Below are 20,572 nucleotides of genomic sequence, written 5' to 3' on the forward strand. Positions count from 1 at the left end.
CCCAGGAGCGCCAGAATCGGGATTAGGACCATCACCGCATATCTTTTCTGGGGACACCACTCAGCCTCTAGCAGGGGAGAGTCATTGTGTGCAGAGGGGAGGCTTGGGACCTGGGGTAGGTGGCAGGGGGCAGGGACAGTTTAGGGGCAGGGGAGTCCTAGATTTCTTAGTCTTTCGCCTGACACTAGCAGGTGACGGGGTGAGGAGGGAAAGAGCGGCCAATACCTGAAAGTTAGGGGCTCCCAGGGGTTTCTCTGGCCTGGGGAGTGGTCAGCCTTAGGATCCACCACGTGTGAGCCTGACGGGAGGTTTCAGTCTGCAGTCAAAGGGAGATGAGACAGGTGGAAGCTGGACCTGGGCAGTGGGGCGAGAGAAGGGAGGGAGGCAGCCTACAGAGGGCTGGCTGGGCGTAGGGGATGGGGACAGGGGCACACCGCCCAGGTCCAGGTCCACTCTCAGACCCTAGCCTGGTGGACATGAGCAGCATCTGCTGAATGTTAAGCTATCTCTCTCACTCACACACACACACACACACACACACACACACGCACGCGCGCATGCAGAACCAGTCAGAGCCTTGCCCTCAGCTGGCCACTTCACCTCTATCCTGGCCTTCATCAGCACCAGGTCTGCGGGCTACAGAAGAACCCACTGTGTGGGCCCCAGGGCCAGGACTGCCTGGCTGCCTCCCTCCAGGGCCGAGGGCAGCTCACAGCTCTGTAGCATCTGCACACTGGGTCTCCCCCTGGCCAGGGACACACTGGACACCCACTTAGCCCCGCCCCTGGAGGACCAGGTCACTGTCTGGCAGGGGCAGTGGCTACAGCGGTGGCTATCATTCACTCTGGCTCAGAGTGCCCTCGCACAGAGCAGAATCCAGTGCTGCCCGGCTCCGTGGTCACCATCTCTGTGGGCCTCAGTTGGCTGGGGCCACCGGGCCCATCCATGTGTGTGGGTTCTGTGAGTGGACCTCCCACTGGACCAGGTGACCTCCTTTTGAGCCATCCCTTTTCCTCCGGATGAATCCCGAGTGCCCTGTGGGAGCTTCCAAGGTCTTTCTACTAGGACCCGCCCCTTCTGGCAGTCTGCGGACTAGTCACCGCACGGGCACCAGCACATCGCAGGCACCGTCCCTCAGAGCACCCGTCCACTTGCCCTTTCAGCGTGGTCAGGGCACAGCTGCCCCCACTCAGGAAGGCTTCGACAAAAGCATGTGGGCCAGGGGCACCTTGGTTTCCAAGGACTCTCTGCTGCGTAAAATGTTAAAGGTATGTTCATTCATCTTCATTTTAAGGACACTTAGTGGTGAATCAGGTGAGGGTTTGCACAGTAACTCCCACAGAGCTTGTTTCAGCTCATCGTCCCCGTACAGACCTGACAATGGAGCCCAGGTGTGCGTGTGCATGTGTGCGCGCACGCCTTCCCAGACTGCCGGCTGACTCAGGCCACAGTCTCGGTGTGACCAGTCGGCCAGCACTCTCAGCACATGGAGTTGTTGCCCGCCTTCTCCTCCCACTGGGTCCAGGATTTTGAGAGCAGTGGGCAGTGGTGGCCTGTGTTGTTTGGAATCCCGCCTGCCTCTGTCCCTACCACAGGCACCATCAGGGTGTCACACTGCGGTGATTGGCTGTGATACCCTGTGAAGCCACAGTCCCACTCTCGGCAAGGGTCACTCCTGTGTCTGGGTTTCAGCAGCACTTCCAGGCTCAGACAGACTAGGAAGAAAGGCCTGGTGATCTGAGGATGACAATCAGCCCATGGGAACCCTGTAAATCACAGCATGACCTTGTCCAGTGAAGCCCCGTGGGTAAGACAGCACCCAGGACGCACAGCAGCTGCAGACATGAACTGGAGTCCACCGAGCATGATGGACAGGGCTGGACAGGGCGACATTTCGCTCCCCTGGGGGGAGGAGTGTTGTGTGAGTCAGAGTCAGGCCAGCGGATCTCAATGTCGCAACGACCACGTGTCATCCTAAAGAAGCTGGGTGGCACACAGCAGTTTCCAGTCAGGGTCATCGGTGGTTCAAACACACCCAGAGGCAAGGCCTGGCAACCCAAGGGGCCAGACACCTCACGGGGCAGTTCCACCTCGTGACACTACGAGTCGGGTTGCAATGTGATCACTTTCAGCTGTGGTCAGCTGCTAACCACAAGGTCAGCGGTTCGAAACCACCACCTCAGGAGAAAGTTGAGGCTTTCTGCTCCCGTCAAGAGTGACAGTCTCAGAAACCCACAGGGGCAGTCAGTCCTGCCCTGTCCCGTAGGGTCACCATGAGTCACCATGAACTCCATGGCGATGAGTTGTTTTTGTTTGGGCCTGAGTCGATTTGGACTCAAACAGATGATGGCAAAGGGCGGCACCTCCTCGTAGGGTTCGACAGACAGTGTGCCTGACTGAGCGCTGACTTTCAGCTTCCTCCTCTGAGCGGCTGATGGGTTTGAATCTCGGGCCTTTGAGCGAGCCCCAAAGCAAGGCCAGGGTTCCTCACACCACTACAAACCCCAAAGCAAACTGATCCCAATGCACAGCAGTCCGAAATAAGGTTTCGGAGACTGCAAATCTTTATGAGAGCGGGTAGCCTCATGTTCTCTCCGGGAGCGGCTGGTGGGTCTGAACCACCAGTGTTAGCCGTACGAAACCCAAAGCCAAACCCACAGTGCCACCAGGGTGCCTTCGACTACTAGATATAAGAATAATCAAAAAAAACCTCAGGGCCACTGAGCCAGGCTGACTCATAGTGAGTCTTTGGGGGGGTCGGGGGAGGGGGGGAGGGGGTTGTCCCTTGTGGGTTTCTGAGACTGTATTGTTGGGTGTAACTTGGCAGACATGTTTAAATGTAATGATATACCTGTGTCTCAGTGGTTAAGCACTGGCTGCTGGCCAAAGGTCGGTGGGTCGAACACACCAGCCCCTCCTGGGACTGAGAAAGAGAGCAGTCCTCTTTCCCATCATGCAGAGCCTGTAAACCCCATGGGGGCAGTTCTGCGCTGTGCTCCTGCGCCCTGGGTCCCAATCCACTGAATGGCAGCAGCGATGCGGCTGGGCTGACGTCATGCGCAGGAGCCCTGGTGGCACAGCGATCAGAAAGGTCCGCAGTTCAAAACCACCAGCTGCTCCGCAGGAGCAAGTCGGGGCTCCCCAGTCCTGTAAAGCCCTACAGTCTCGGGAACTCACTGGGCAGCCCTATCCTGTCCCCTAGTTCTCGGTGAGTGGGCATCGACTCAATGGCAGTGAGCTTTTTGGATTTGCTCACTTACATCCATCCTAGTGCCTCTGCCCAAGCGCGCAGAGGCGGCACTGGCCCAATTACCCTCCAGGGCGGCAGAGGGCGATGCAGACGCTGCCGGCGCCGCGGGCCCCTCTCGCCGCTCCCTCCCACCGCCTCGCGCCGCTGTTTTGCTTCCGGCTGCTCCGGAAGTGAAACTCCGAGCGCGGAGAGGCTTGTTTCCAGCTCCGGGGCTCCGACGGCGATGGGCGCGAGGTGAGTGGGGGGCCGCTGCCCGCATTCTTTCCTCCCGGGGACAGCGCGCCCCTTCCGGGCGGCCCCCCGTCGCCCCTCCGATCCGGGCCCCGGGCCTGCTTGAGCCCCTTCCCTGGCGGCCCCGGTCTCCAGCAGTGCGCGGCTGCGGGACGAATGAATGAGCGCGCGGGCTCTCTCCGCAGGTGACACGCGAGCGGCGAGGGACGGGCCACCATGAACCGAGCCAAGACCGCCGCGATCCGCAGGCCCAGCTCCGCGGCCAAGCCCTCAGGCGAGTGGGCCGGTCTGGGGCGCCCGCACGGCCGAGGCTTTGCGTTCGCGCCGTTGTTCGGGCGACTCGTCCGGACCCCGCAGAGCAGGAGGAACACTGCGCAGCCGGGCAGCGCCGGCCCCTTCCGTGCCCCCTCCGGAGGGACAGGCCGCGCCCCCCTCCCGCCGCCAGCTCGTGCTACTGTCTCGGTTCCCTCCCGCAGGACACCCGCCGCCAGGCGATTTCATCGCCTTGGGCTCCAAGGGGCAAGCCAGCGAGTCGAAGGCAGCGTCCACGCTGCTGAAGCCGCCCCCTCCCGGCCTTCCGTCGGAGCGCAAGCGGGATGCTGCCACCGCGTTATCGGGGCCCTCTGGGCTGACCGGCCTCACCAAGCGCCCCAAGCTCTCGTCCACGCCCCCCCTGAGTGCCCTGGGCCGCCTGGCCGAGGCTGCGGTGGCGGAAAAGCGAGCCATTTCCCCCTCCATCAAGGAGCCGTCCGTGGTGCCCATCGAAGGTACTCTGGCCATCTGGGGGTGACAGGGAGGGAAGGAGCCACGTGGTCAGCCGCAGGGCTTGAGCAGTGGTCAAGGCCAGGCTGCTCAGCCCTTTTTCCTTGGAGGAAACCAGTTGCCACAGGGTAGTTCTGACTCATGGTCACACCCCCTCCCCACCTGTGTCCGAATGGGGCTGTGCCCTAGGGGTGTGTGTGTCCAGGGCTGTGACCTTTCAGAAGTAGGCTCCAGGCTTGGTTTCTGAGGCAGTTAGCAGCCAAACACTTAAGGCCACTTGCTCCCCCCCCTCTGCCGGGGAGCCCTCTTGGTACGGGTGGGGGGCGGTGGGCGTGGCTGGGCTGCTTGTCCAGGCCTGGGCGCTAGCAGCTGTCAGCTTCAGTTGCGGGGCGCCCCTTGCAGTGCTGCCTACGGCGCTGCTGGACGAGATCGAGGCGGCAGAGCTGGAGGGCAACGATGACCGCATCGAGGGCGTGCTGTGCGGGGCGGCCCGGCAGCTGCGGCTCACGCGGCCCAAGCCTGACAGCACGCTCTACCTCAGCCTCATGTACCTGGCCAAGATCAAGCCCAACATCTTCGCCACCGAGGGTGTCATTGAGGTGAGAGAGGCCCCCGGCCTTGGGCAGGGGTCTCGGTCCCACCCCCATACTCTTGCGGAGGAGGCAAGAGGGGACCCAGCATCCAGGCTGACTGGGTAACCCAAGCCCTACCTCAACCCCCCTCGCCAGGCGCTGTGCAGCCTCCTGCGCCGAGATGCCACCATCAACTTCAAAACCAAGGGCAATAGCCTGGTCTCTGTGCTGGCCTGCAACCTCCTCATGGCTGCCTACGAGGAAGACGAGAACTGGCCCGAGATCTTCGTCAAGGTGGGCCGTTGTAGCTCCGAGCAGCAGAGCCTCCAGGGCCTGTCACCCCCCACCTGCCCTCCAGAGAGCTGTGGTTTTCTGTGGCAGGGCACACGGGAAATGCGGGCCTTGACCCCAGCAGTGTGTGTGTGTGTGTGTGTGTGATGGGCTCAGCTTAGTGGCTGTTCTGCCCACAGGTGTACATCGAGGACTCGCTGGGCGAGCGGATCTGGGTGGACAGCCCGCACTGCAAAACCTTCGTGGACAACATCCAGACAGCCTTCAACACAAAGATGCCCCCCAAGAGTGTGCTGCTGCAGGGGGAAGCGGGGCGCGGGGGCGGGGACCTCAGTGCAGGTGAGCTCCAGAGTTGGTGGGTGGGGGCTGCAGGCGCCAGGACTGTCAGTGAGCGTGCTGTGTGTGGCCTTGTGTGCAGGAGGCAGCCCGCACCCCTCCTTGACAGAGGAGGAGGACAGCCAGACGGAGCTGCTCATTGCAGAGGAGAAGCTGAGCCCCGTGGAGCAGGAGGGCCAGCTCATGGCCAGGTCAGTGTGCGCGCCACTCCAGCGTGGGGGCGGCCGGCCCAGGTGCTTGGACCCGACGTGCCCTCCCTCCACCAGGTACGACGAGCTGGCCGAGAGCGTGGAAGAGTATGTGCTAGACGCTCTGAGGGACCAGCTCACCCGGCGCCAACCCATTGACAACGTTTCTCGGAACCTGCTGCGTCTGCTCACCTCCACCTGCGGCTACAAGGAGGTGCGGCTGATGGCGGTACAGAAGCTGGAGATGTGGCTGCAGAACCCCAAGGTGGGTACAGGGCAGGGCGGGGCTGGGTGGGGTTGGGCAGGCTGAACTGGGTGTCATTCTGCCCCTCGCCCCTGCCCTCTGCAGCTGACTCGGCCGGCCCAGGACCTGCTGATGTCCGTGTGCATGAACTGCAGCACACATGGCCCCGATGACGTCGAAGTCATCTCCCACCTGATCAAGATCCGCCTGAAGCCCAAAGTGCTGCTCACCCACTACATGCTCTGTGTCAGGTGCGGATGGGGCTGTCCGTCAGGGGGATGGCCAGCGGGCCTGCTCACCCACAGTGCTGTGTGGGGTGGAGGGCAGCCAGGTGAGCATGGCTCTTGTCTTAGGGAACTGCTGAATGCGCACAAGGACAACCTGGGTACCACCATCAAGTTCGTGGTCTTCAATGAGCTGTCCAACGCCCGGAACCCCAACAACATGCAGATCCTGTACACTGTGCTGCAGCACAGCGCCGAGCTGGCACCCAAGGTGCCACCTCTGGAGGGGCCAGGCAGGGATGGGCTGGTGGGTGGGGGCTTAGGGCACGCAGGCAGGGGGCTGGTGGGCCTCCGCAGTCCTGAGCATCCTCTCTCCTGCCAGTTCCTGGCCATGGTGTTCCAGGACCTGCTGACCAACAAGGACGACTACTTGCGGGCCTCGCGGGCCCTGCTGCGTGAGATCGTGCGGCAGACTAAGCATGAGATCAACTTCCAGGCACTGTGCCTGGGCCTCATGCAGGAGCGCAGGGAGCCGCCACACCTGGACATGGAGCTCAAGGTGCTGCCCTGCAAGCCCCTCTGGACCTGGGCCCCAACGTGCAGCATAGTTTGTGGGGGCCAGGCAGGAGACTGAGCTGAGGGGGGACGGGACTCGTTCAGGGTGGCAGGGGATCTGCGCTGCTTGGGCTGCTTGGAAATGGCAGGGCGGGGCCAGAGGCCAGGGTGTGCCTCACCAGTCCTCCCCAGGGGGCCTGACTGTCCCCTTCTGGGACAGCCCTGCTGCTGACCTGCTCCGCAGGCTTCTACCCCTCCCCTCCCCTCCCCAAGCCTGCAACACCCGCTCTGTGCACAGGAGCGCTTCGTGACCCATGTGACGGACCTGCTGGCTGTGTCGATGATGCTGGGCATCACTGCCCAGGTGAAGGAGGCTGGCATCGCCTGGGACAAAGGCGAGAAGAGGAGTGAGTGCTGTTGGGGGTTCACTTGGGGTTGCGGCCCCTGCTTGCTGCTTCCTTGGGCTCCTGGCCCACAGCCTGCTGTGCCCTCTGCCGGCACTGCGAACAGAGACGGGGAGTGGGAGGGCACGGCGTTGGCCCTGTCACTTCAGCATGGCCTCTAGAGGTGTGACCGCTGAGGGCTGGGGATTCGACGTAACCTCTGGGCTTCCCTGACTCCCTGACCCCGTGACAGCTACAAGGTGCCTGGTAGGGCTGTGTCAGCTGAGGCGGCCCCCGCTCCCAGCACACCCTCGTTCTCCCGCCCCTCCCAGACCTCGAGGTGCTGCGTGCCTTCCAGAACCAGATCGCGGCCATCCAGCGGGACGCCGTGTGGTGGCTGCACACCGTGGTGCCCTCCATCAGCAAGCTGGCACCCAAGGACTATGTGCACTGGTGCGTCCAGCGTGACACGGCAGTGCCTCTTGGGAAGGGAGGCTGGGGTCCTCTGGGGAGGGCAGGGCAGCGCCCTCTTCTCCCCTGGCCTCCAACAGTCCCCTCTGCCTCTCCCCAGCCTGCACAAGGTGCTCTTCACGGAGCAGCCCGAGACCTACTACAAGTGGGACAACTGGCCGCCCGAGAGTGACCGCAAGTGAGTGTCCGAGTTGGGAGAGGGAGGATGGGATCTGTGCTGCAGCCTCCCTGCCCAGGGGCTTCTCCCGCTTTTCCACGATCTCCAGACTCCAGCCTGGACCTTCCCCAATTCTGACCTCCCAGACACCCAGGTGTCCATGGACACTGCCCGTGTCCAGGTGCCCAGTCCCTGCAGCCCCAGTGCAGCCACCCCTCCCCCTGCAGCTTCTTCCTGCGCCTCTGCTCAGAGGTGCCCGTGCTGGAGGACACGCTCATGCGCGTCCTGGTCATCGGGCTGTCCCGAGAGCTGCCCCTCGGCCCCGCTGATGCCATGGAGCTGGCTGACCACCTGGTGAAGCGCGCTGCCGCCGCGCAGGCTGAAGGTAAGCCCCCGCCGGTGTCCCCGTGCCTGGCTGCCAGTAGGGGTGCGCGTGTAGGATGTGCATGTGGGGTGGGCCCCACAGGCAGCTGCGGTCTGGCTTGCAGATGTGGACGTGCTGAAGGTGGAGCGGGTCCAGCTCATCGATGCCGTGCTCAACCTCTGCACCTACCATCACCCGGAGAACATCCAGCTCCCTCCGGGGTCAGCCACCCCCCACCCCCCTGTGCCCTTGTTAGCCTCCCCCCACCCCCACTGTGCTGGGTTCCCTCCGCCACCCCTGCTGGCCTTGTTAGCCTCCCCACACCCCCACTGCGCTGGGTTCCCTCCGCCACCCCTGCTGGCCATGGGTCAGTGGGTGGGTGAACGGTGGTGGGTGTGGCGTGGGCATCGTGTGGTGCCTCTTCATGTGCCCCTCGAGCAGGACTGGGTTGGTTGGTGGCTAATGCGGTGTTTGGGGACCCGGCTGCCGTGCAGGTATCAGCCTCCGAACCTGGCCATCTCCACCCTCTACTGGAAGGCCTGGCCACTGCTGCTGGTCGTGGCCGCCTTCAACCCGGAGAACATCGGTGAGTGTCCTCGGTGGCCCTGGGTCCTCCCATCTGGCCATCGCTTGTTACACGCCCTCTGAGCACCCGATCTCCCCGCCAGGCCTGGCTGCCTGGGAGGAATACCCCACCCTGAAGATGCTCATGGAGATGGTCATGACCAAGTGAGTCGGCCGCCTGCCCACGCCCGCCGCCCTGAGGGGAATGGGGCAGCAGGGCCTGCAAGAGGTGCCTGGTGGAGCTGACTGGGGCCTGAGGTGGGAGGTGGGTGTCCTCATTTAGGGGCCATGACACGATAGGACTGGACGGCTTTCTGGTAGGTGGGGAGTGCAGCATGTGTCACCCCAGAGGCCGCGTGTGGGGCCTTACGGGTGAGGTGTGAAAGGGAACCCGTGGGGCGGGTGAGCTGGGTGTGGAGCGGCCCAGGGCAGCCTGGGATCAGGAGTGTGCCAAGCAGGGCTGGAGTGGAAGGTGGCAGGTGCACCAAGTGCGGCGGGTTTTTAAAGACACTGGGTTCCTCCCGCTGGCGTGCTGGTGAGCCTCGGGGACACTCGGACCCCCTGTGACGAACCCACACTGCCCCCAGCAACTACTCGTACCCGCCATGCACGCTGACAGACGAGGAGACGCGCTCCGAGGTGGTTAGCCGGGAGCTGCAGATCTCGCAGCGGGAGAAGCAGGAGATCCTGGCCTTCGAGGGGCACCTGGCGGCCGCCTCCACCAAACAGACCATCACGGAGAGCAGCAGTCTGCTCCTGTCCCAGCTCACCAGCCTTGACCCCCAGTATGTCCCGGAGGGGTGGGCATGGGTGGGACAGGCCTAGGGCCCCAGCTCCCCTGGGCTGCTCCTGACGCACATGGCCCTGGCTTCCAGAGGACCCCCCCGGAGACCACCCCCCCACATCCTGGAGCAGGTAAAAGCCCTCAACCAGTCCCTGCGCCTCGGCCACCTGCTGTGCTGCAGCCGCAGCCCTGATTTCCTGCTCAACATCATCCAGAGGCAGGTGAGTGAGCGAGCGGGTTGCACAGGCGCAGGGGGCGTGGCGCGGCAGCCCCGACACTTGCTGAGCGCTGCCCTGCTGTCCAGGCCTCATCGCAGTCGATGCCCTGGCTGGCTGACCTGGTGCAGTCGAGCGAGGGCTCCCTGGACGTGCTGCCCGTGCAGTGCCTGTGCGAGTTCCTGCTGCACGACTCAGCTGCCGCCGCCTCCGGGGAGGACGAGGAGGACGGCGAGAGCAAGGAGCAGCGGGCCCGCCGGCGACAGGTCAGGATGGACCCCCAGGAGCAGGGCTGAGTCAGCCCCCAGCCCTGCCCCCTCTGACAGCCTCCCACCCCACCCCCAGAGGCGGCAGAAGCAGCGGCAGCTGCTGGGCCGCCTGCAGGACCTGCTGCTGGGCCCCGAGGCGGACGAGCAGACGGCTTGCGAGGTGCTGGACTACTTCCTCCGGCGCCTCAGCTCCTCCCAGGCGGCCTCACGTGGGCTGGCCACCAAGGTGAGTGAGCCCAGTTCAGGTGACCTTGGTGGACCGCCTGGGGTCGGCTCAGGAGCCCTGCAGCAGTTGGGAAGTGCACTGGACCACTGGCCTGTGCTGTCCAGCAGGGTGGCCAAGGCAGGGCTGGTTAGGGGCGGGGACAGGGGGGCTGCAGAGTGCTGCACCGGAAGGAGGATGCTGTCAGAGCCATCTCTGTGCACCCACACACAGATCTGGAAGGGGCATCTGAGTCAGGTGCTGCGTGCCCCTTGCGGCCAGGTCCGTGTCCCCGTCCCCATTCCCATTCCCATTCCTGCAGGGCTTGTCACTGGTATTGTCGGAGGGCAGTCTGCGCTCGGATGGGGAGGAGAAGGAGCCGCCGGGAGACGAGGATGCTGCCGAGCCCGAGATGCTGCCGGGCTACCAGTGGCTGCTCCGTGACCTGCCCCGCCTGCCTCTCTTCCACAGCGTTCGGAGCACCACCACGCTGGCGTTGCAGCAGGTGGGGCCACTGCAGGGGTGCTGTGGGGGGGGGCAGGTGCTGGGAGGGCAGGGGAAGGGGTGTGGGGAGGCTCACAGGGCTGAGGAGAGCCCAGCTGCTGGGGGAGGCAGCAGGGTGGTCTCAGAAGCTGGGTTCAGCCCCTCCTCACTGCTTCTGTAGGCCATCCATGTGGAGACGGACCCACAGACCATCAGTGCCTACCTAATGTACCTGTCCCAGCACACGCCTGTGGAGGAGCAGAGCCAGCACAGTGACCAGGCCCTGGTGAGCGGGCCGCTGTCCCTCAGCCTCCCCAGCCCCTCCCAGTGGGTTCCTGAGCTGAGGGCTGGACAGGGAGAAGCCCTGGGAGTCCCAGTGGGGACAGTGGTCCCAGAGGGACGTAAGCTACCAGGTGGACGGCCACTCCCTGGGGAGCTGGGAGCAGTGTCCTGAGAGCCAGCTGTGGGGTGGGTGAGGAGGGGACAGAGCAGCTCAGCCTGCAGCTGAGCCGGCTGCCCCGCAGGACGTGGCCCGGCTGGTCGTGGAACGCTCCACCATCATGGCCCACCTCTTCTCCAAGCCGGCCCGCCGGCCCGAGTCCGACGCCGTGCTGGGGGCGCTGCTGTCCATCTTCTCGCGCTATGTGCAGCGCATGCGCAAGAGCAAGGAGGGCGAGGAGGGCTACAGCTGGGTGAGGCCACGGGCACTGGGGGAGGAGGACTACAGCTGGGGGAGGCCACGGGCACTGGGGGAGGAGGGCTACAGCTGGGGGAGGCCACAGGCAGTGGGGAGGAGGGCTACAGCTGGGGGAGGCCACGGGCACTGGGGGAGGAGGGCTACAGCTGGGGGAGGCCACGGGCACTGGGGGAGGAGGGCTACAGCTGGGGGAGGCCACGGGCACTGGGGGAGGAGGACTACAGCTGGGGGAGGCCACGGGCACTGGGGGAGGAGGGCTACAGCTGGGGGAGGCCACGGGCAGTGGGGAGGAGGGCTACAGCTGGGGGAGGCCACGGGCACTGGGGGAGGAGGGCTACAGCTGGGGGAGGCCACGGGCACTGGGGGAGGAGGGCTACAGCTGGGGGAGGCCACGGGCAGTGGGGATGAGGGCTACAGCTGGGGGAGGCCACGGGCACTGGGGGAGGAGGGCTACAGCTGGGGGAGGCCACGGGCACTGGGGGAGGAGGGCTACAGCTGGGGGAGGCCACGGGTAGTGGGGAGGAGGGCTACAGCTGGGGGAGGCCACGGGCAGTGGGGGGCAGCGAGGGAGGAGGTTCCTGAATGTGGAGGCCCCCATTCCAGTCAGAGTCTCAGGACCAGGTGTTCCTGCGCTGGACGGGTGGGGAGACGGCCACCATGCACATCCTGGTGGTGCACGCCATGGTCATCCTGCTGACACTGGGCCCACCCCATGGTGAGCACGGGGTGGGGAGTGGTCTGCTCTTGTGTAAACGCAGGGATGTGGATGGGGTGAAGCTTGCACTGGGGTGAGCTGGGGGATACAGGTGGTGGGGCCACAGTGATGGGGGGTATCAGGTGCCAGGGCCCCAGTGGGCTGCTGCTGCTCCTGTTGCCCTTTCCCTGGTGGGACCTCTGAACATGACTTGGGTGCTGACTGCTGACGGGCGGGTCTCTCTGAAGCTGGAGACAGGGAGTTCCAGGCTCTGCTGGACATCTGGTTCCCGGAGCAGCAGCCCCTGCCCACCGCCTTCCTGGTGGACACGTCTGAAGAGGCCCTGCTGCTGCCCGACTGGCTGAAACTGCGCATGATCCGCTCGGAGGTGCCACGGCTGGTGGACGCTGGTATGCAGGGTGGACTGGCCAGGTCACCACGTGGCCCCCGGGTTTCTGCCTGGTGTGCAGTCCCGTGTCCCAGGTGGCTTTGAGGACAGTGTCCATTCTGCCCTGTGTCCCTACATAACTCTGAGGTCCACATGTGCAGCTCCGTGTTCCCGCGCTGCTGAGGGCCGTGTGGGGTGTGTGCCCCCCGCAGTACTGAGGCCCGTGTGTGCGTGTGTGTGTGCATGCGTGCGTGTCCCCGCAGTGCTGAGGCCCTCTGTGTGTGTGTGTGTGTGCTTGCGTGCGTGTCCCCGCAGTGCTGAGGCCCGTGTGTGCGTGTGTGTGGTGCATGCGTGCGTGTCCCCGCAGTGCTGAGGCCCTGTGTGTGTGTGGTGCATGCGTGCATGTCCCCGCAGTGCTGAGGCCCTGTGTGTGTGTGTGTGTGTGTGTGTGTGTGCTTGCGTGCGTGTCCCCGCAGTGCTGAGGCCCTGTGTGTGTGTGTGGGGGGGGGGGTGTGGTGCATGCGTGCGTGTCCCCGCAGTGCTGAGGCCCTGTGTGTGTGTGTGTGTGTGTGTGTGTGCTTGCTTGCGTGCGTGTCCCCGCAGTGCTGAGGCCCTGTGTGGTGCATGCAGCCCTGCAGGACCTGGAGCCCCAGCAGTTGCTGCTCTTTGTGCAGTCCTTTGGCATCCCAGTGCCCAGCATGAACAAGCTGCTGCACTACCTGGACCAGGCTGTGGCCCACGACCCGCAGACCCTGGAGCAGAACATCATGGACAAGAGTGAGCTCAGGGTCTCTGGCAGGAGGGTCAGGCCCGGGCTGTCTCGTCACTCGCCCTGCAGCCCGGGCACTCTGCGGGGTGACTGTGGGCAGCCTGAGGACACATCCCCACTCAGACATGGGAGGGGAGGGTCTCCACGTGGATGCAGGAGGGGAGTGCCCGCAGATGATATGTAGACGGAGAGGGGACTTCCCTGGCTTGGACACAGGAGAGGCGTGTCCCCAGGCAGGACGTGGGAGAGCGGAGTCCTCAGACTTGGGCACAGAAGCGGGGCCCCTCTCTGACCCTGTGTGTCTTGCAGACTACATGGCCCACTTGGTGGAGGTCCAGCACGAGAGAGGAGCCACGGGAGGTCAAACCTTCCACTCCCTGCTCACAGCCTCCCTGCCCCCCCGGCGAGGTAGCACCGCTCTGTTTACGCTTCGCCCAGATGATTGGCCCGAGCGGGATGGGGTTTCCTAACCAGACTGCCCTTCTCTGCAGACAGCACAGATCCCCCAAAACCAAAGAGCAGCCCTGAGCCGCCATCCGGTCAGGGGAGGATCCGGGCGGGCACCCAGGTCAGGGCTATCGGGCCTGAGGAAGACCTGGCTGGCCTGCTCCTGCAGGTACCCTCCCTCTCCTCCCCTCTGGGCCCTGGGTGCTTTGGCCTCCGTTTCCACTTCTGTGGAAGGGGTGAGAACACCCCTCCCTTCAGGGGTGTTGTGAGGGTGGTCTGAGCTGGGTGGGTGTGTCCAGGTCCACTCAGGGGCTGCGGTAGGCTGGGTGGCTGGCCTTGGGAAGCCATTGCCAGCGCTCGTTCCTCTGCACAGGTGGCTGGCAGCCCAGTGGCCTCTGAGCGGGGAAGCAACTTGGTTGGGCTCGGCTGGGAGCTGCTCTCGGTCCCATGCCTGCCCTCAGCGCAGGCCTCACCTGGTAAACCCTCTCCTCACAGATCTTCCCGCTGAACCCTGACTCTCGGTGGCAGAGCACCAAGCCCCGCCCCATCGCCCTGGCCCTGCAGCAGGCCCTGGGCCAAGAGCTGGCCCACATGCGCCAGGGAAACCCCCCGGTGGCCGGCACCGCAGTTCGAGTCCTGCAGGCCCTGGCCACCCTGCTGACCTCCCCCCATGGGGGCACCCTGGCCATGGCCATGCACCGCAGTCATGTCCTTGCCTGCCCGCTGCTGCGGCTGCTGCACCAGTGCCAGGTGAGGGCAGGGGACACCAGGGGCAGTGCCAAGCGGGGGGCATGGAACATCAGGGACAGTGCCAGGCGGGGGGGGGGGGCACAGGGACATCGAGGCTGTGCCAGGTGGGGGGTACAGGGGACATGAGGGGCAGTGCCAGGCAGGGGGTACAGGGAATCTCTGGGAGCAGTTCCTTGTGGGAAGCCGCAGGTACATCTGTGGGCTGTGCCAAGTGATGGGAAGCCGCAGGTACATCTGTGGGCTGTGCCAAGTGATAAATGTGGGGAAATCGGGGCAGAACCAGGTGGGTGGCCGGCTAATGGTGCTGCATCCCATCCCCCCAGCGCTGCGTGCCCCAGGATGCCAACTTCTCGTCCATGCTGCTCCAGGTCCTCTCAGAGCTGCTGCACTGGCTACAGGGTCTGGCTGGCGAGCCCGGGCCCCTGGTGGCCCAGCTCCGGCTGCTGACTGCCCAGGCCTCAGCCCGGCACCGATGTGGTGACGGTCAGTGGGCGTGGCTGGCAGGTTCCAGAAATGGAGGGGGTGGGGGATAGATGGCCCAGGAGGCAGAGTGGCCATTAGGGTTGGGCTGGGCTGGGGCAGGGCAGGCTCCTCCCACCTCCTGGCCTTCAAGGAAACCCCCTTGTAGTCCACAGCACCTTCTTGCACCTGGCGGAGGTCCTGGGCGGCCGGCATGACTCAGAAGCAGTCACTGAGGCAGTGCAGGCCGTCATGGCCAGCCTGCGGGTGGGGGAGCAGTGCAGCCTGGAGCCAGATCTGCTGCTCAGAGGTGTGTTCTGCGCAAGCCCCGCCCCATGTCCCTGCCTAGACAGGTGTCCCTCACTGGCTTCTGCCTGCCCAGGCACGGCCAGCATGTGCTGAGGGGTCGTCTGGCCCGTAGCACTGGCCAGTCTGGAGGGTTCAGCCATGGGTGGCCGGGAGGCTGGCATAGGGCCTGTGCCGGCGGGCAGTGCAGACAGCCTTTCTCCCCCAGTGCTCCGGGGGCTGATGGACGTGCAGTCCCCTTACCTGGAGGAGCTGCTGGCCGTGCTCTTCGCCGCGCCCGCAGACCTAGCGCCTCAGCACGCTGCCTCCAGGCCGGTGGCCGTGGTGAGTGCCCTGCTGCGGGAGGAGGAGGAGCCCGTGGCCCTGGGGACGCCTGGTGCAGACAGTTGCAGGTGAGGGACGGCGGCCTGTCTTGGGGCGGCAGGCATAGGGACTGGCTGCTATCCGCACCCTCTGACCCTGAGTCTCCACAGTGTGGAGGCCGTGTGTCTGGAGCCCTCCTCGGGGCTGCTGGTGGATTGGCTGGAGAGGCTTGACCCCGAGGTGGTCAGCAGCTGCCCGGACCTGCAGCAGAGGCTGCTCTTCTCAAGGAACAAGGTGGGCAGCGGGCGGGGTATGGGGGATGGACAGGGGAGAGGGCTGATGCCCATCTGCTGGTCTGGACTGCACCGAGGATAGCCGTACCTGCTCAGACATGTCCCTTGGGGACTTTGCTTCTGTCGGCTGCCCACGCCCCCTGTGCAGTACATGGCAGACGGGGGACTGGGAACATGGCCCATGGTGTGCTGGACAGAACAGGATCCTCCCCGCACCAACTGAACCTGACAGGAGAGCCGGGTGGCACTGGAGGGACTGGGGAGATGGGGTGACAGGGAGCTGGTGCACCAAGCACTCTCCCCCACAGGGCAAGGGCCATACGGGTCCCCAGGGGCTGACCTTCCGGCCCTACCTCCTGGCGCTGCTTACGCACCAGTCCAACTGGACCACTCTGCACCGCTGCATCCACGCCCTGCTGAGCAAGGGCCGAGAGCGCAGGTGGGTCCACCCCACCCCGGGCCTGACCAGGCCACGCTTGCTGTGAGTTGTGGACGTCTGATACCCAGCTTCAGCCTCCACATACCTGGTCCAGGGCCTCTGCCCCAACTCCCAGCCTCCCCAGCAGGTGCCCGAGCACCCGAGCCAGCGAGCTCTTCCGTCCACATGGCCCTCCGAGGCGCCGGCAGCCCTCAGCCTCCATCCAGGATGCCTCTACCCTTCCCCGGGCCTTCGATAATGCCCCATGCCTCTGCCTCTTCTGGGCCAGGTCCCTGAGACCCTAGACCTTGTCTCCGCAGGCTTGACCCCTCCGCCTCCTTGGACTTCCTCTGGGCCTGCATCCACGTGCCCCGGATCTGGCAGGGCCGGGACCAGCGCACCCCGCAGGCACGTCGTGGTCTTCGTGGTGGGGTGTGAGCTTTGCGTGCACAGGGCACGTGGGGGTGCAGTGTGCGGTGGGTGTGTTTGGCGGGGTGGGGGAACACGTGCTAGGGGGCATCCAGCATGTGGAGCTGACTGGCCACTGTGGCTGCAGAAGCGGCGAGAGGAGCGGGTGCTGCGGGTGCGCACCCCCGAGCTCGTTAGCCTGGTGGAGCTGATCCTGGCCGAGCCCGAGGCGAGGGGCTCCGGGGCCGACGAGGCCTCCTGCAGCCTCATCCAGGCCCGGCTGCCCCTACTGCTCAGCTGCTGCCGGGGGGATGACGGCGGTGTCCAGAAGGTGGCGGAGCATCTGATGGGCCGAGTGCAGCAGTGGGGGGACAGGTAAGGGGCGCCCGGGGGCCGTGCATAGGGCAGGGCTGGGAATGACCCCTGGGGGACAGGTGAGGCTGTGGGCCGAGGGCTCTCCTGGGTGTGACTAGATAGCTCTAGGCGCATCTGTGTGGGTAGCGCCGCTCCCTCCTTGTGGGCTGGAACGCCGTGAGGGCAGCACAGTGGCTGACCTGTCCCTGCCCCCGTCCCTGTCAGCGTGGCGGGCAAGCACTGCCGAGAGCTGCTGCTGCAGATCTACCTGCAGCGGCCGGAGCTTCGGGGGCCCGTGCCCGAGGTCCTGTTGCACGGCCAGGGCACACCTGGCAGCAGCGTCTGCAAGGTGAGTGGGGCCCAGTGCAGGGGCAGACTGCAGGCCATGGGTGGGGGTGATTGTGGCTACCAGGTCAGGACACCGGGGAGGGGCATAGTGTATGGGGGCTCACCCACCACTCCTGCCATCCTGGGGGCCGTCAGCCCGGCCTGGAGTTGGCACAGTCTACAGCTGTGTCTGACTTGGTAGCTGACGCTGTCGCAGGGCCGGCCTCCAGAGTCGGCCCCTGCAGGGTGGGGACCTGGTCTAGTCCGATGGGCACTGGGGCTGCTTCAGGCTTGACTACCCAGGCTGTGAGAGCCCGGGGGGAGGGGGGAGGCAGTCTGCTGGGCAGCAGTATCCAGCATGGGACTGGCGGGCAGGGCCCTGCACGGCTCCCCAGCTCAGGCTCTCCCTGACAGTTGGATGGCCTGACCCACCGCTTCATCGCCCTGCTGGCAGACACCAGTGACTCTCGCTCAGCTGAGAGCCGCGTGGCTGATGCCAACATGGTCTGCCGGAAGCTGGCCGTGGCCCACCCCATCCTGCTGCTCAGGTGCGGCCTCCCAGGGAGTTTGGTTCTCAGCTGGACACTGGCTTCCGGACCCACCATTCAGGGAGTGGGCCTGGGGGAGGCCGGGATGGGTCAGCGGAGGCTCTGACCCAGCTCTGACCGCCTCCTCGCAGGCACCTGCCCATGCTGGCCGCCCTGCTGCACGGCCGCACGCACCTCAACTTCCAGGAGTTCCGGCAGCAGAACCACCTGACCTTCTTCCTGCATGTTCTTGGCGTTCTGGAGCTGCTGCAGCCGCGCGTCTTCCACAGCGAGCACCAGGGGGCGCTCTGGGACTGCCTGCTCTCCTTTGTGCAGCTGCTGCTGGTGGGGGCAAGGCCCGGTGCAGGGTCCCGCGGTCAGGGCGGGGCTCCCTTGGGGCTGTGGACTGGCTGTGACATGACATTACACCCCAACTTTTCCAGAACTACCGCAAGTCCTCCCGCCAGCTGGCCCCTTTTATCAGCAAATTCGTGCAGTTCATCCACAAGTACATCACATGCAACGCCCCCGCCGCTGTGACCTTCCTGCAGACACATGCTGATGCCCTACAGTGGGTATCCCCGACCCTACGCCCCTCCTCCATCTGCGCAGCCCCGCCCCCCCCCCGGGGTCCTGGTGCCCACCTGCTCATCTTCTTCTCCCACAGCGATCTGTCCTTCGACAACAGCGACCTGGTGATGCTCAAGTCCTTGCTGGCGGGCCTAAGCCTGCCCAGCAGGAGTGGCCTAGCTGACCGCGGCCTGGACCAGGAAAGCGAGGGTGAGTGCCCTGGGCAGCAGCTTGCCGGACCCACACTCCTGCCCTAGGGGACTCAGGTGAGCCCTCGGCTCCGTCTCAGTGGCCAGGTTCAGGGGCCCAGTACTGCCCTCGCCTTCTGGCTTGCAGGGAGGCCTCTAGGTGTGGCATGGGTGCAGGGACGAGGGCGCAGGCAGACACGGTGCTGGGGACAGAAAAGCAGGCAGAGATAGGACTCCTGCCCCCAGCCATCCATGACCTGTGCTCAGTCCTAGCCCCTGCTGCACGACTGCTCTCAGGGTTGGCCGCCGGGCATCTAGTGGCCCCCAGGCTCACTCAGCAGCCTGTCCCTCTTGCAGACGAGAGTCCCACTGGCTCGCTGCCCCTGGTCAGCGTGTCCCTCTTCACCCCACTGACCTCGGCAGAGATGGTCCCCTACATGAAGCGGCTCTCCCGGGGCCAGACTGTTGAGGGTGAGTCAGGGCTTCTGTCGGGGGTAGGGTGCAGGACGGGGGGCTGGTGACTGTCCTGAAATGGAGGAGGCACTGAGAGGGGGAGAGGAGGGCTTCAGGCCAGTGGCAGAGGTCCCTATGAGGTGGCTGGTCCCAGGGGACATGGGGCTGGGTCCCTCCTGGGGTTGGGTTTGGATTTCACTGGCCTGGTGGGGTGGGCACCCCAGTTGCAGCTTCCTGGGACTCCTGGTTGCAGCAAGCCTGGGATGGGATAAACCTGGTCCCCATAGATAGGATGCCCCACTTCCAGTGGCCCCCAGTTGCCTCAGTTCTGTCCCTGTGCCACTCAGACCTTCTGGAGGTGCTGGGTGACATTGATGAGATGTCCTGGCGGAGGCCAGAAATCCTGGGCTTCTTCTCGGTGAGCAGAGCTGGGGGTCTGGGGTGAGGGTGGGAACCTGGCTGCAGGGATTCCCTTGACATGCCCCACCCCCTCCAGACCCACCTGCAGAGGCTGATGAGCTCCCCTGAGGAGTCCTGCCGCAGCCTGGCCTTCAGCCTGGCCCTGCGCTCCATCCAGTATGATCCCAGGTGAGCCCAGCCCCGCCACCCTGTCTACCCCACAGGTAGAGTGGTGCTCCACTCCCAGACTGTGTCCAGTGTAAGGTGGACAGAAATGCCACACCAACGGGGTGTCCGCCCCCCTCTTAGCATTGCAGCTGACTTCCTGCCCACCGTCATGTGCTGCCTGGGCAGCCGAGACTTCGAGGTAGTTCAGACGGCCCTCAAGAACCTGCCCGAGTACACCCTCCTCTGCCAAGGTACGCCCCCACCTGTGACCCTGGCCCTCCTGCACCCCAGCATCCCTCCACTGCTCCATCTGTTCCCCCTCTCCAGCTTCCCTCACTTGTATTCCCAGCACCCCAACCTGCAGTCCCCAGCACCCCCCCCCACCTGGCTGCGGAGCCACCATCAGCCTTGTTGCATGCCCACAGAGCACGCGGCTGGGCTGCTGCATCGCGCCTTCCTGGTAGGCATGTACGGCCAGCTGGACACCAGCCCCCAGATCTCCGAGGCCCTGCGAGTCCTGCACATGGAGGCCATCATGTGATCTGCCAAGGCATCCTCTGAGAACCGGGCCTGGCCGCCTTGCCCCTGCCCACATTAAACCTCTGCCCCTGCCTGTCACCTGCCTGCATCTTTGTGGCCTTGCCCCGAGCCGCTCTGGATTCCTGAGTCCCCGGAGGCTTGGTGGGGGGGGGGGGTGTCCCAGACACACATCTGAAGGACCCCCACCTCCCAGTCAGGGATTGTGGAGCAGCAGGGACCCAGGTCTATGCTTCTTGGGGGGGGCCCCACCATGCCTGGGTGTGGTCTGCCTGGGGCAGCATGCTCACGGCCTTGAGTTACACAGTTTGAGGGTCGAGTGACCTGCGAAAGGAGGCTGCCATCTCAGTCTGCTGACAGCTGGACCCTAGGTAGCCTGGCCAGTGGGTGTAAGTGAGGTGGGCGGGTCCCAGCAGCACTTCCTCTTCCTGCAGGTGGGAGGGCTCCTCCTTGGGGCCTTCCACACACCATGTGCAGCGGGGCCTGGAGGGAGCTATGGGATGGGGGTACCCAGGACCCCAGCCCTGCCCTACTTCAGGGTCTTGGGCCGTCACCCAGCCGGCATCTAGTGC

The 20,572-nt window shown here is 65.0% G+C and overlaps 1 protein-coding gene across 1 annotated transcript; it reads left to right on the forward strand.

Moving 5' to 3' along the window:
- The first annotated feature begins 3,418 nt into the window (after positions 1 to 3,418).
- INTS1 (integrator complex subunit 1) lies at positions 3,419 to 20,081 on the forward strand. The gene is made up of 48 exons (XM_075527619.1): positions 3,419 to 3,484; positions 3,667 to 3,755; positions 3,958 to 4,248; positions 4,646 to 4,842; positions 4,972 to 5,109; positions 5,286 to 5,445; positions 5,525 to 5,633; positions 5,709 to 5,895; positions 5,980 to 6,125; positions 6,228 to 6,369; positions 6,481 to 6,657; positions 6,952 to 7,060; positions 7,369 to 7,489; positions 7,608 to 7,685; positions 7,892 to 8,049; positions 8,153 to 8,249; positions 8,523 to 8,614; positions 8,697 to 8,757; positions 9,180 to 9,377; positions 9,468 to 9,597; positions 9,681 to 9,857; positions 9,937 to 10,086; positions 10,385 to 10,567; positions 10,727 to 10,831; positions 11,070 to 11,237; positions 11,846 to 11,957; positions 12,185 to 12,346; positions 12,955 to 13,101; positions 13,403 to 13,501; positions 13,585 to 13,709; positions 14,036 to 14,290; positions 14,614 to 14,773; positions 14,919 to 15,059; positions 15,264 to 15,447; positions 15,529 to 15,652; positions 15,960 to 16,090; positions 16,390 to 16,477; positions 16,626 to 16,852; positions 17,057 to 17,180; positions 17,573 to 17,706; positions 17,838 to 18,030; positions 18,129 to 18,256; positions 18,353 to 18,465; positions 18,801 to 18,914; positions 19,244 to 19,314; positions 19,393 to 19,484; positions 19,605 to 19,714; positions 19,889 to 20,081. The coding sequence occupies exons 2-48, from the start codon at positions 3,698 to 3,700 to the stop codon at positions 20,002 to 20,004; spliced, it is 6,582 nt and encodes a 2,193-aa protein (XP_075383734.1). The 5' UTR covers positions 3,419 to 3,484; positions 3,667 to 3,697; the 3' UTR covers positions 20,005 to 20,081.
- The last annotated feature ends 491 nt before the right edge of the window (positions 20,082 to 20,572 follow it).

The sequence above is a fragment of the Tenrec ecaudatus genome, chromosome 12, assembly GCF_050624435.1.
Source record: "Tenrec ecaudatus isolate mTenEca1 chromosome 12, mTenEca1.hap1, whole genome shotgun sequence".
In the NCBI taxonomy this organism is placed as follows: Eukaryota; Metazoa; Chordata; class Mammalia; order Afrosoricida; family Tenrecidae; genus Tenrec; species Tenrec ecaudatus.